At 44.2% G+C, this 14,015-nt stretch overlaps 1 protein-coding gene and 1 long non-coding RNA gene across 5 annotated transcripts in view; both read right to left on the bottom strand.

Annotated features, from left to right (window-relative positions):
* LOC138066096 (uncharacterized) overlaps window positions 1-6,463 on the bottom strand; it is a 34,556-nt gene extending 28,093 nt beyond the window's left edge. For both annotated transcript variants that reach the window (XR_011139339.1, XR_011139340.1), the window contains exon 1: window positions 6,353-6,463. This is a non-coding gene — a long non-coding RNA (uncharacterized lncRNA). The remainder of the gene's footprint in view (window positions 1-6,352) is intronic.
* Window positions 6,464-9,581: 3,118 nt separating this feature from the next.
* The window catches only part of ST3GAL1 (ST3 beta-galactoside alpha-2,3-sialyltransferase 1), a 75,404-nt gene continuing 70,970 nt past the window's right edge, over window positions 9,582-14,015 (bottom strand). For all 3 annotated transcript variants that reach the window (XM_068933367.1, XM_068933368.1, XM_068933370.1), the window contains one exon: window positions 9,582-12,822. In XM_068933367.1, the coding sequence (XP_068789468.1) occupies window positions 12,649-12,822 (174 nt within the window). In that variant the 3' untranslated portion in view covers window positions 9,582-12,648. The remainder of the gene's footprint in view (window positions 12,823-14,015) is intronic.

A 14,015-nucleotide genomic window follows, 5' to 3' on the forward strand; every position in this document is an offset into this window, starting at 1 on the left:
GGAATACAGGGACGTTGTCAGAGTGTGCAGGGAAGTGACAAGGAAGGCTAAGGCCCAGTTGGAATTAAATCTGGCAAGGGATGTCAAGGACAACAAGAAGGGGTTCTTCCAATACATCAATAGCAAAAGGAAGACTAGGGAAAACATGGGCCCGCTGCTGAATGGGGCGGGTGCCCTGGTGACAAAGGATCTAGAGAAGGCAGAGTTATTGAATGCTGCCTTTGCTTCAGTCTTCACTGGTAAGGCCAGGCCTCAGGAATTCCAGACCCTGGAGACAAGAGAGGAAGTCTGGAGAAAGGAAGACTCTCCCTTGGTGGAGGAGGATCAGGTTAGAGATCTTTTGTCTAAACTTGGCATGTATAAATCCATGGGCCCCGATGGGATGCACCCACGAGTGCTGAGGGAGCTGGCAGATGTTATTGCTAGGCCACTCTCCATCATCTTGGAAAGGTCCTGGAGATCAGGAGAGGTGCCTGAGGACTGGAAGAAAGCCAATGTCACCCCCGTCTTCAAAAAGGGCAGGAAGAAGGAGGAGCCAGGAAACTACAGGCCTGTCAGCCTCACCTCCATCCCTGGAAAGGTGATGGAACAGCTCCTCCTGAAGGTCCTCACTAAGCATCTGGAGGACAAGAAGGTGATCAGGAGTAGTCAGCATGGATTCACCAAAGGGAAATCATGCTTGACCAATCTGATAGCCTTCTATGACGGAATGACTGGCTGGGTAGATGAGGGCAGAGCAGTGGATGTTGTCTTTCTGGACTTCAGCAAGGCTTTTGACACTGTCTCCCATCACATCCTCCTAGGTAAGCTCAGGAAGTGTGGGCTAGATGAGTGGACGGTGAGGTGGATTGAGAACTGGCTGGATGGTCGAGCTCAGAGGGTTGTGGTGAATGGTGCAGAGTCAAGTTGGAGGCCTGTAGCTAGTGGTGTCCCCCAGGGGTCAGTCCTGGCTCCAGTCTTGTTCAATGTATTCCTCAATGACCTGGAGGAAGGGACAGAGTGCACCCTCAGCAAGTTTGCTGATGATACTAAACTGGGGGGAGAGGCTAACACACCAGAAGACTGTGCTGCCCTTCAGAGGGACCTGGACAGGTTGGAGAGGTGGGCAGAGAGGAACCTCATGAAGTTCAACAAAGGCAAGTGCAAGGTCCTGCCCTTGGGGAGGAATAACCCCTTGCAGCAGGACAGGCTGGGGACTGACCTGCTGGAAAGTAGCTCTGCCGAGAAGGACCTGGGAGTGCTGGTGGACAACAAGTCAAGCATGAGGCAGCAGCGTGCCCTTGTGGTCAAGAAGGCCAATGGGATCCTGGGGTGCATTAGGCAGAGTGTTGCCAGCAGGTGGAGGGAGGTGATCCTGCCCCTCTATTCAGCCCTGGGGAGGCCTCCCCTGGAGGACTGTGTCCAGTTCTGGGCTCCCCAGGACAAGAGAGACATGGCACTCCTGGAGAGAGTCCAGTGGAGGGCTACCAAGATGATTAGAGGGCTGGAGCATCTCTCCTATGAGGAAAGAGTGAGAGAGCTGGGCCTGTTGAGCCTGGAGAAGAGAAGACTGAGAGGGGATCTCATCAACGTGTACAAGTATGTGAAGGGGGAGTGTCAAGAGGATGAGGCCAGCCTCTTCTCCGTGGTGCCCAGTGACAGGACAAGAGGCAATGGGCAGAAACTGAACCACAGGAAGTTCCATCTGAACCTGAGAAAAAACTTCTTCACTGTGAGGGTGACTGAGCGTTGGAACAGGTTGCCCAGAGAGGTAGTGGAGTCTCCTTCGCTGGAGATATTCCAAACCCGTCTGGATGTGATCCTGGGCAATATGCTCTAGAGGACCCTGCTTGAGCAGGGAGGTTGGACTAGATGATCTCCAGAGGTCCCATCCAACCTAAATGATTCTGTGATTCTGTGATTCTGTGGACTAGCTGTAACTTAGTGCTGTCCAGAGATGGTCCATACTGGTCAATTGTTAGTGTATTCCCCAGCACATCTTTGGCCCCTGGCATCTCACATTGTCCCAGAGAACACCTAGGCTCAGCTTGGGGCACAGTGCAAACCAAGAACTGTTCCTGAAAGGCAGTATGGATCAAGCTACCCCAATATTTTTAGGATACAGATAGTTCAGCTGTACAGACATAGTCGATGGTGTGCCTGTGCTCTCAATCACAAAGAATGGGATTTGATTTTTTTTTATATAATAGCATAGCATTGCCAAAAAAACTTGCCTAATCTGTTAAATAACAGCTTCCAGCTCACTCTTTGCACTCTCAAGCGCTCCCGTCACACCATGTGCAGTAATACAACATATACATTCAGCTTTGTGCCATACAAATCTCACTCTGATGGGCTGCTGCAGCATCCTGTTATTTCATATACCTTTATCTAAAATATAATGATAATTCTTGTTTAGATCACAGGAATAGCACTTGCGACTTAAAGGAGATGCAGGGTTAAGTGCTACGCAGTATAGATATGGTCAGTCTGCCAGACGGAACTAGTCCTGAGCAATGCGGGTAATATCACACCTGCGGGTAATATCACACCCAGGAGATGATGTATCAGCAGTGTTGATGTACCCATGGGGAGGGTGAGTCATTTCATCCTGGGACTTCTGTCCAGAATTGGTGAGGTGGGTGTTACCACTCTTTCCCTTACCACAAAGGAAGCCTTGGGCAAACAGCTTAGCCTTACTCATGCAAGTGTAGGTGAGCAGAGTCACCCTGCTATGTTCGAGCTGCCCCTAAAAACGTAGGCAAATTTTTAGTGACCCAGGTAGGATTGGGGTCTCAATGGGGTGTTACACTCACAAGGGAAAAAAAAAAAAAAAAATCCCATCACAGTTGCTCAGCATGCCCTTCCTTTACCTGCTCTAGGATTTTGCCGCTCATGGGCTGCTTGCTATGAGTGAGGCAGAGCTACAGTGACACTGAAAAACACATGAAAGCTGTGCAAAGCAATAGTGGCTAGAGCATCCACAAACCAGGCTACTGAATTTTGCACTGGCCTATAATCCTGCATCATCTATGGTCAGTTGTGAGGATCTGGCCACTGAAGTGGGATTTATTGAAGCAGGCAGAGGCCCACACCGGCCACACACATTTCAGAGATGGGCACAGATGAGAATAACAAATAAAACAGATGATGATGACATGATGAGGGGACTATGAAAATATTCAGCAGAAGAGGTGAAATGAAACAACTGTTCACTGGACAATATTATAATATTCTAAACTTGGTTTGCCTAATGAAATGTTCAGATAGTGAATTTAAAACTGAAGTTAGTAGCTGTTCAAGCAGCACATATTTAAACCATGGGACTCACTACCACAGGATGCTATAAATACCAAAGGCACAAATAATTAAAAAAGAAAAGGGCCAGACCAGTTAAGGAAGAATAAGTTCAAAAGTGGCTTCTGAACATGGTGTTCTAACTGCAACCTTTGGCTCAGGAAAGCCAGATTCCCAAAATCTGGGAAGCTGTACCAAGGGAAAGGTCAGTCTGGTCATATTCTTTTACTCCTTTCCAAACAACAGTGATAGACCAAATCTCTTAAGAGATTTGGTTGGATGAACCTTTGGTCTGGTCCAATATGGCCATTTCCATGTTCGTTGCTGTTTAAGCAATGCTGTGCTCATATCTACTGGCAGAGGTCTGAACTGAAATCTAATTTCACATCAATTTCTTCCTGTTCTGAGGAATCAGATTTGATTCATATCGCGTTTGTATTGAAAAGTGTGGACACTTTCCACAGGAAGAGTCCTATATCTGATGTCATATCATGCCATGTTCTTGCAATGATACAAAAAAAAAAAATTCTATGAATATCGTGCTCTTCTGGTCTTGCAACTACATCCAGGGGAATTTTTAAACCCATACAAGTGTCCAATCTCTCTTATCTTCCTAGAGATCAAAAATCACATGAAGAACCTCTAACCCCTTCAAAACTATCCTGATCTGCTATTGTAGCAAGCTCCCTTCCACATATGGGTATTTGAGAGGCTGAAGATCCCATACAGCTTCAGGAACTTTGGAGCATATTTCTCCTCCTCTGGTCCAGAGGTAAGGCAAGGGCAGGCCAGCCGTCATGGAAGACCTGTCTTTGGGTCATACAAACTTTTCCCTGGATGAAGGAAACGTTGTAGGGGTGTACTGTGCTTGCAGAGCTTAGTCTGGGGCTCCCATGGGTATTCGAGTCAGAGGTGACAATAAATTACAGTATGTCTCCCTGGAGCTAAACCTGACAGTCACGGGAGCATAGATCAGAGAGATTGTTTTTTCCCTGTGTTTGCCACTTACAGAGCAGCAATGAATTGGAAGAAAATATATTGATTTTTCACTTTGCAATTAACAAAGCACTGTGTCTTTTACTAGATTGACAGCAGAATGACTTCATGACTATCCACGTACAGGGACAAAGGCTTCAGTTGCTTAAGCAAAAATTGTAGTTGCTAAATCTACTTAAAGTCTGAGCAACCCAGGTAGGTAATCTTCCAGCTCTACTTCACCAGCTTCCTGGTTTACAAGGGCTGTATCTGTCTTGTGTGAGATGATATCCTGATGGCCTTATAGGCAAACACATATGGAATAATCTGATTGGCTTCAGGGTGCAGATGCAGCACCTGCACACGGTTTAAAAGTGAAGGCTGCTGACCTCAGTCCTGCACTTGACATTCAGTTAACCAATTTAACAGCAAGAGGAACTGAATGTGCTGCACACTTTCAGAAGATTATGGCTCGTGTTGATCTCCTGAGTCAGGTCACCCGTGTAAACCCTGCTACTCCTTGAGGCCACACACTGTTCTGTGCAGTGCCATTATGGCAGTAGCACTCTCTCTGTCCCAAAATAGGAGAGTACAGTATAAACCAGCATTAATGCTTGGGTTGTGAAGAACCACCCCATTAGGAGGCCTTTTAGGACATCATCTCACAAATGAGGCAAAAAGCACAAGGGATGTTATCTTGCCCTACAAGTCTTGCCTCCCTTGAGGCAAGCATCTGTGGGGAAGAAAAAAAAAGTATTTGTAAAAATAAAGCTGCTAAAAAAGGTGAACTGATATTTAATCAGTCCTCCTCCTCCTCCTGTGGTGATGGTCTTACCCATCATCAGTAGAGTGCCGGGGCTGTTTTAGATGTACTCCTGCCCACTCCCTCCTTGTTCTGGCTGTTCTTGCACTTCCCAAAGACAGCATAGATTGGGGAATAATTGGCCTGTGACTTTTTCCCTTGCTAAGGTAGTTTTCTTCTGAGTCAGTTCATGAAGCTGATTCACCTAAGGAAAATTGACCATTGGAGCACATGGAGATATAAAGTATTTTTTGAACTGCAGCCATGCTTGCCTTGGGGAAAGACCAAACAATGCTATGGGGGGGTGGGGGGGGGGGGGGGAAGGCGCATCTTTCCCATGAGGGCAAGCATGCCGAAGCTGGTTGGGCTGCTTTGCACCATGCTCAGGTCTCTTAGAACTTGGCAGACATGGTTCCTCTCATGAGGAGGGTGGCAGGCACCTCGGGGTCCATGTGGAAGGGCACACAGGGTGTCAGAGAGGATGAGGGGGGCATGCCAGCGTGCCCTAGCCAGCCCTGTTCCTGGTGCGCACGATAATGGTGTGCACTCCCCAACAGCAGACAGATGATGTGATGTGGTGTGGTCATCCAGCAGAGCTGTTGCAGAGCCCAAGGCAGGAGCCAGGATTCCTGGTCCCCAGCCGGCATCTGTCCAAGTGGGCCGTGCAGCTCCCCACACACTCCCTCCGTTGCTGAGGCTCTGGGGCACGACTAAGGGACGGTCATACACTCTGCTCTCAATTAGCAGCCAGATAGGGCTCCTGCTTTCATTGACTCCAGCTAATTAATTTGCAGCATTGATTGTTTTCTGCAACATACTTGTCTCTCATTTAACATCTGGGTGCTACAGCTGAGAGCAAACAAATCCAAAACTATACAAGTTAATCATATTGGTATCATAACATGCAACTCCTATTATAAACAGCTGAGTAGTCTTTACGGTTTGCAAGGACCCTACCCTACTCTTTGATCTGCCATAACTAAAGCCTTTTATACCTACAGCTAAAAAGATTCGAGCATTACTGCATATCCCAGAGCCCAGAATATTTGTCCCTGGTCAAGGAAATAAGTTTTAAAAGAAGAATAATTTTCCTTGTTTGTAATTAAGACCATTGCTCCAAGATTAATAAAAAAGGTAGCATATGCATAGCTGAAAGCGTCATCCCTTCTCAAAGCAGGAGAGAGAAACTGCATGGATAGCAGAGCACTTATGTAAAAAACCGTCAGAGTGTGAAGCCTTAAGGGACTTCAGCTCCCTTCTCATGCTCCCCCATCCCCTCCATAGTCAGTAGGTTCCTACCTGCAACTCTCAGCTAGGCTTCATCCAGGGACCAAAATAGATAGATCTAGGAAATAAATCCTGAGTGTTAAGTCTGTGAAGATGCAGCAGTTCTGCTAGGAGGGAAGTGGCTCTGAGTAGTCCCCTGTGATGGGACACATGCTGGTACAGGAGGGTTATGTGCTCCAAAAGCCGCTGGATAACTCATGGGAAAAGGAAAATAGCACGCTCTAGTGGAGAAATTAATAGAAGTTATTGGAAATCAAATCACTCCACTGCATTGACCAAATGCTCCCTGCTAAGGCAGCTGCACCTTTGTGTCTCTGTCCAGTTTTTCTTCTCCCCTTACCCAAGCATCTCCAGGCACTTATTGCATCCTTTGCCTTTTAAGCAAGGGAAAAAATCACAGGTCAAAAGCAACTGCCCGTGCCGTATACATGCACAAGAGTCCCAGCTCCCTGGTCACCATGAGATTTTCCCAGTAGAGTCCATCCTGACTCTTATTTAAATTCATTCAGAAAAATACATTTCCCTTGTATTTCTCACATACCTTTAACGTAAGCTTAAAGTGTGAAATCTTGCTATATTCTGCCACCTTCCCCACTCTTCCCACCCACACCCAGCCTCAGGGTCCAGTACCTCCAATTTAGGGCTATTTGTCTTTAAGGGACCCAGAATTGCGTCTCAGAATTACAGAATCACAGAATGGCCAAGGTTGGAAGGGATCCTTGGAGATCATCTAATCCAACCCCCCAGCTCAAGCAGGGTCATCTACAGCACACTGCCCAGGATTGCGTCCAGGTGGGCTTTGTACATCTCCAGGGGAGGAAGGGTCCTCTCGTGCAGGCTTGCTACATGTGCTTGGCACACCACATGTGTGCCTGGCGAACCACACACATGTCCATGGAGCCCATAAGCTGGGTAGCTGGAGGGGTCCTTCCCTCCTTCTCCCTTCCGCTGTCATCCAGCGGAAAACTCCATTAACATGGAGAACTCATTACTGGCTAAACCAAGACACTAACCAAATATTAGTCACAAGCATTAATGAAACAGATAATGAGGTGCTTAGATCCCCAGCTCTGATTGAAACGAGTTAATCACATCTCATTGCTCAGAGACCCATTAATTCTATATACATGCAAATGTTTCCCTTTCCTTGGCTTATTACAGGCAATAAAAACATTGTTCCAGCTTCATTTACTTATGCCTGCTGGATCTCCCTGCTTAGCTGTTAAACCACATGCACGTGGGTCAGATTTGCAAGAGGTGACAAGGAGCAAATCTCCCTGGACCACAGAGAAGCCACGGTTGAGGGAGCTATCACCGGATGGACGGCACACACTTTTGGGGAAGGAGGTGGTACGCCAACACAAAGAAGCAAATACAGCTGCAACAAGGTAGTGTTTACGTATTGCTGTGGGTGTTGGAAATGGAAGTTTAAAAAAAAATCATTCCAGCTCCTACAGTAACAGAAGTTAAACTTCCACTGGAGATTTCACTACAAATTCAGAAACAGCTTCTGCAAGGGCATGTAAACTGCCCCTGCCTGCACTCCTTCTGAAGAAACTCCTTTTTTAGTATTTTTTGGTTTTATTTTGTTTTGTTTGGATCATATCATTCCTGCTAATGGTAAGTGGTAATCTTACCTGATCCCAGAGAGTTAACTGTGGGATGAGAAATTGGGAAGAACAAGTAATTGAGTTAGCTTGGTGCAGTTGCACTCCAAAGACTTGATTTTCTCAAGGTGGCATTGGTATTACCAGCTCTTAGATTTAGGAAAAGGTCTTAGGACCTATATCTCTATATATTTTTAAGTCTCTAGTTTATTTTATTCTTGCGTTCTAGGGCATACATGCTCAGCCCTAAGGCCTGCTCTCCTGCCATACTGGTAAGAAAAGCATCCAGGACTTGCGTTTTGAGGAGTGTCTCTGAAAGATGCTTTGTTCTGCCCAAAAGCCATCACTGGCCTAATTCAACCCTGGCCCACATACTTTGACTGACAAGACAAATTGCTAAAACACTTCACTTTGTTTCCAGAGATTTTCTAGAAGCTCTACTGACTTTATTTTTATTTAGCCAATCTCAACCTTTACTTCCGTTTATTTCTTTTTCCTTGTCTACCTATTCAAATCAAAGCCTCAAATAATAGAGCCTATGAGCTTGCAAAACTTCTCTCTTTGAAGAGCTCTCCAAAGTCCTGACCATGAACCTCTGGTCATCAGCCATTCTCATCACTGCCAACGGGAGGCTTAGCACCTCACCAGCTTCTCGGCATGCTCACTGAAGCATGCATGCTGTCTGGTATCTGGTGGTGTGGCCTGCTGTTTATCACTGGAGTCTCTGACTATGTGGAAAAAGTAACAATTCTGAGGAATGTCCTGTCTCAGTAGGACTACTAGTGTCACCAGTCTGGCCAAATTCCTGTATAGATATGTTGATGTTCTGCTGCTCAAAGGCTACCTTGGAAACTCAGGAGAAAAGCAACATGTTACATTGTCTACAGGAGAAAATTAAACTGAAAACGTAGAAATTTACCTCTGCATAGAAGTTCCTAACCTTGGAGAACTTTCCACTGAGTGAACCACACTTCATTTCACAGTGCCCAAAGACAGCAAAATGTAATGAGTTCTGCTCTTTGCAAGTCTGCTTGAAAGGAAAGTGAAAATCGAGATTTTAAAGGTGGCAAGGGACTCCCTTTTCCTTCGTTGGGTTTAATTGCTATCCTGAATGTGAGCCATCAAAGGAACCCATGCCATGAACTGAAGTCATACTGTTCCTCTGTGGGTACTTTTTTTCAGCTGATGGTATAAGCAAAGTCCTTTGTCCAACTCCCGTGGTTGGTCCATCTGTCTGGATGTTGCTGCTACTGCTGCTGCATGTCTTACTGGTCTCAGGAGTCTTTTGATTTTAATTTTATGTAAATTACATTACTGACAAAGTCATTTCAGACCTGAAAGTTGCATTTCAGTGCACTTCTTGTGAGTGGACATGAAGCCAAGTACAAAGTAGTTTTCAAGAGCAAGCTGCCAGTGTTATTTTGCTTTGCTGGGGCTGAAACTTAAACGTCACTCTGGGAGGGGAGAATGATTTGTAAACATATTTCTGATGATTTCCTTGATGGTGGGGAAGTGTGTCAGAAGAGGGGAGGGGGGATAAAGCTTCATTACACTATTATGTGACAGAGGAGGTGCTAGAGCTACTGAAAATGTTATAGGAAGATGATGAAGGGTGGAAATAAAGAAACATCTTTGATTTGATTACAATAAAAAATTTATTTTGATTCATACCATAATGAAAACTTAAATAAATAAAATGTCAAAGAACGACTGAGTGAGACTCCCCACAATCAGAGCAAATAAATGATTATCATAATTGATCATGTATTCAAAGAAAAATAGGAAGAAAATCTAGTCATGGAAGAAAAAAAGTGCTCAAGAGAGTTGGCTTTGGTTAAAAACACAATACACTCAAGGAGTGCTTTAGAGACTTTGCAGTGGTGGCGAATACAGTTCAAGAGTTTGAAGCCTTGGCAGGTTGTTAAGTGTTTTCCTTTGTTTTTCTTTTAAGCAACATAAAACCAGAGTTCCTAGCAGAAAGTCTTCAACTCTGGCAGAGGGAATGAATTGTTCCTCCAGCATCGTCTATTGGTGTCTCTTCATTCTGAAGGCTTTTGAGTGAGCAGAGAAATTGCGGAGATACTGTAACAAAAGATCTAACATTACAACAGTCAGTTGCCTAAAAGACTCCAGTAAAAGTCCCTCTGGAATAGAAATGCAATGGCGTAGACTGTTCCTCATCCTACATATCGAATCAGGTCCACTTTCTGCTCTTCTGGTACTCTGAAAAATGGTATCAGTGGTACACAGTTACTGCTTGCAGCCAGTAAGAAAATTAAATGGGAATTGCAGTTTGTTCCATGATGAAGACGCTAGACCTGACCAGTACAGTATGAGCCAAGATATTGCATATGCACCGTCAGAGGCAGAATATTCAGAGAAAAATTGAAAAATTGGACGGTAAAAGGACACTTTCGAAACAACACAATCAGAATTTAGCTGATCTTTGATCGTTTTCCTTGATCTCAAATGTCCATCTGTGATCAAAAATCAATAGGAACTGGGTACCAAACTACTATGACTGCTCTCCCAAGTCTTTCCAACAATGACAGAAACAGCAATGAAATGTTTCTGAATTATCAACATCTCTCAATTAGAAAAGAAATTAAAATATTTAATATATAAGTGCTCATGATGCAGAAAGTAGCTCCAAAATCCAGCCACAGAGTGAAGATACTTTTGGAGCCTTCCATGGAGTCTTATTTCTCCTAATACACCTGCTTTGCTTGAAATCTCTGTATTATTTTCTCACCAGAAACATATTGATTTACAGTAATTTCAACACTGAGAACGTTTAAAACAAACAAACATGATTCAGGTAGAAAATTGTCATTCTTTTACAAAAGGTGTTTAGCAGATACTAGGTTTGTTGAATTTTCTCCTCCTGCAACATACAAGTGAATAGTTCTGTTACCCACCATGCTAGGAAAGGGTTTCTTGACATAAGGATCATGAACGAGTCTCAGCACGAAAGCTGGAGAATCCTGCCCTTTCCATATTGCTAAACTGAAGGGTTACGTGTGTGCAGTGCGGGAGCTCAGTTCCCCGTTCAGAAGTTTGGCATCCTTGGCTCTTCATATGCTGTGAGTCCTGTAGAAATACTCATGTGGGTAGAGCAACTGCTGGCAAGGGGCACTGAGGCCGGAAATAGGTCGACTCCAGCTGGAAATAGGTCAATAATCCATGAATCCTATTCTCATAATACTGGGAAGCAGTTCCCCATCGTCCATCACCTGAACTTTGTTCTTGGAGCCATACTTCATATAACCTTGAGGATCAAATTCTAGCAAAAATCTGTGGATCTAAAATCTCCATTGTCACTTCCCTCCTCTCACTGCCTGCAAGTACTGACATTAATATACTGATTCCTCCAGAGATGCACATAATTTAGAACTCTGGCCTACACTATACAACCAGCGTGTGTAGAGCATGTCCTTGTGGATGCTGCTACAGTACTAAGACTTCCTATTATATTACTATCTATTACTATATTGCCACCCATGATATTTCTTCTTCCATTTCAAATCTCATCTCATGTCTTGTAAAGAGATACTACTTTCCAAATTTATAAAAAAATAAGAGGAAAAATTTCCTTGGAACTTTTGGGTATTTTCCCATAAAAAAGGTACAAGCTACCTTTAAAAATTTGCCTTATTTGCATTTGTTCAAGTACAATATAAGAGCTATTATTATTAGTTTTAACTACAAAATATACCACATGGAGGCTAAACTTTGGTAAATTTTCTCCCCTTTTATAAAAAAGTTTAATTAGGGTTCGTTATCTTAAAAAAAAAAAAAGTACATCTGTTGCACAATTATAAAAGGCACATGTAAATGACTGAAAGAAAAACAGTCCACTTCCCAACCTTAAACTGGATTGATTAAATAAAAATCAGCACTCCAGAGTATTTTCCACCCCAAAAAAAGAATTTAAAAAATATATATAGCCAAAGAAGACAAACAATCAAGTAGCTAAAAAGGCCATTTTTTGCTGGAGTTTTCAGTATTGTTTTCTCCTCTCATTATGGCTGTATAGGAAGCAATATTAAATAATGCACGATCAGAGATGATTTGATTCATATCATTTTTAGATGCTATCAATGCAGACTGAGGCGTTGGCGGAAATAGTTATTACTGCAGGCAACTTCATCACATTTTTGCTTAATATAATATAAACCCAGAAGTAATAGAGGAAACTGAAGAGATGGTTCAAAAAGAAGACTAACAGCAGAAGTGAATTCATTTTTTTGAGGTAATCCTTACTATGATGTTCACAGCTACCCTAGTGGGTGTCAAATCCCAGAAGTTGTTTTCACTTTTCTTCAAGGATTTCCTGCCTTACTCAAGGAAAGAATGGACACACAAATAGCAGTTCCCGTGTCCAGGTTTCCCTTAATTGCAACAGGAAGATTTTTCATCAGTAATTCAGGAATTAAGCCGTAGAGCCTAAGCAGTGATTCAGCATATCATTTATCCCCAGAACTGATTGGTAGGTCCCAGCTATTTGTAGAAGGAAATCAAGTGCAGCTGGGAACCTGGTCTTCGGACGAGCTCCATGCAGTGATCACTGCAGCAGTGAGACACGCCAAATCCACCACAGATTCAGACACTCAAATCTGACTGGCTTCCAGATCATCTTCACTAAATTGCATTCTGCTGCATGCTGGAAATTGCAGCCCCCACTTCACCCCGTGGCAAGGGTCATCTGCCCTTGAAAAAATTAATTTTTTCAATGGAGGCAAGAGTCAAAGTTATATTGAACTCAAAATCCCCATCATGGACACCTGTCTGCCGGAAAGCCCCTGCTGAAAGGTTGTTTTCCCAGTAGTGATGCCAGTGTCCCCTGCTGTCTGCTCCAAAACCATACACATTCACCTAGGAAGTGAGAGAGAATTACGGTTATGGCCTGGAAGGCCTTGGTCTCTGTCAGAAATGTTGAAGAAACTCTCAGCTTATCTATATCCAGCAGGACGTTAGTAGGTAGTGGGCCACTGCACTTGGTGATGCAACCACAGAATAGTGAGCTCAGGCCTGCCCAAGGAACATTACACCCTAAGCCATCCTGAGACCATCACCGCACTTGAACCCAGGCAGAAGAGGAAGTTTCTATCTGTGACCTTCTGTTTACCATCTGGGGGAACAGGTGGTCCGGTCCCCTAAAGATGATGCCTGACTTCAGGAGGTCAGGGTCTTAGGATGGTAATCTCTTTAGTGCATTATAACCACAAAGAGTAAAAATATATTTGTTCTTGCTCCTAGTTTTCAAAATGACAACCCACATTGAGTCATATTTAGGTGCTTAATTACATGACATTTACAGTCACTTCCATGAGATCCAGAGGCAGAGAGGCACTATGTTCTTTCTGTGGGTATACACCTATGGCCTCTCCTCTCCCAGCTGTTCATTCATTGATGGCTAGGTCTGTCTCCTCGGGTGAAAAAAGTCAAAATATGACAGCTGACTTTATTTAAACTGTGAGTGGCGATACGGCTCGGTTTGAATGGGTCACAGGCCACAGGACAAGCACTTCAACATACCCACACCTGGGCCCACCCAGATGCAAATTAGCTTTAAATTATTTTTGGTAGTGCCAAAGCCTTTCTCACTGCCTGTTCACTAGACACCAGACTCCACCCTAGCTGCCCTTCCTGACTGCCTTGACTGTTAACAGTTTCTGCCAGCATAATTTGGAGTTTTTCTACTGGCATAGTGCCATCACCTCTCCAAGCAACCCAGGCCAAGATGACAAAAGCTCTCTTTTGTCAGCAGAGTCGTGTCCAGGCCAGGATTATGATTTTATCATCTCCTGTCCTGACAGGTCTGTGCTTGCAGGATTTTGTAGAGCTGATCTGGCCTTAAACTAACTAGCTAAGACTGATCACTTAGGAGCACCTATCATCCCCGAGCCCAGGACCTTCTTCAAGTAACTCGTGGAGTGGAAGGATTTACCATAACCGGCTGTGTAAACCCCCAAACCTGGGAACTGAAAGGAACTTGAAAATGGACGATATGCATTCCCAAACCTGGCTTGCATGAGAGTTGTTAATCAACGTTCTTCAGCTGGGAT

Source organism: Struthio camelus, chromosome 2 (genome assembly GCF_040807025.1).
Source record: "Struthio camelus isolate bStrCam1 chromosome 2, bStrCam1.hap1, whole genome shotgun sequence".
In the NCBI taxonomy this organism is placed as follows: domain Eukaryota; kingdom Metazoa; phylum Chordata; class Aves; order Struthioniformes; family Struthionidae; genus Struthio; species Struthio camelus.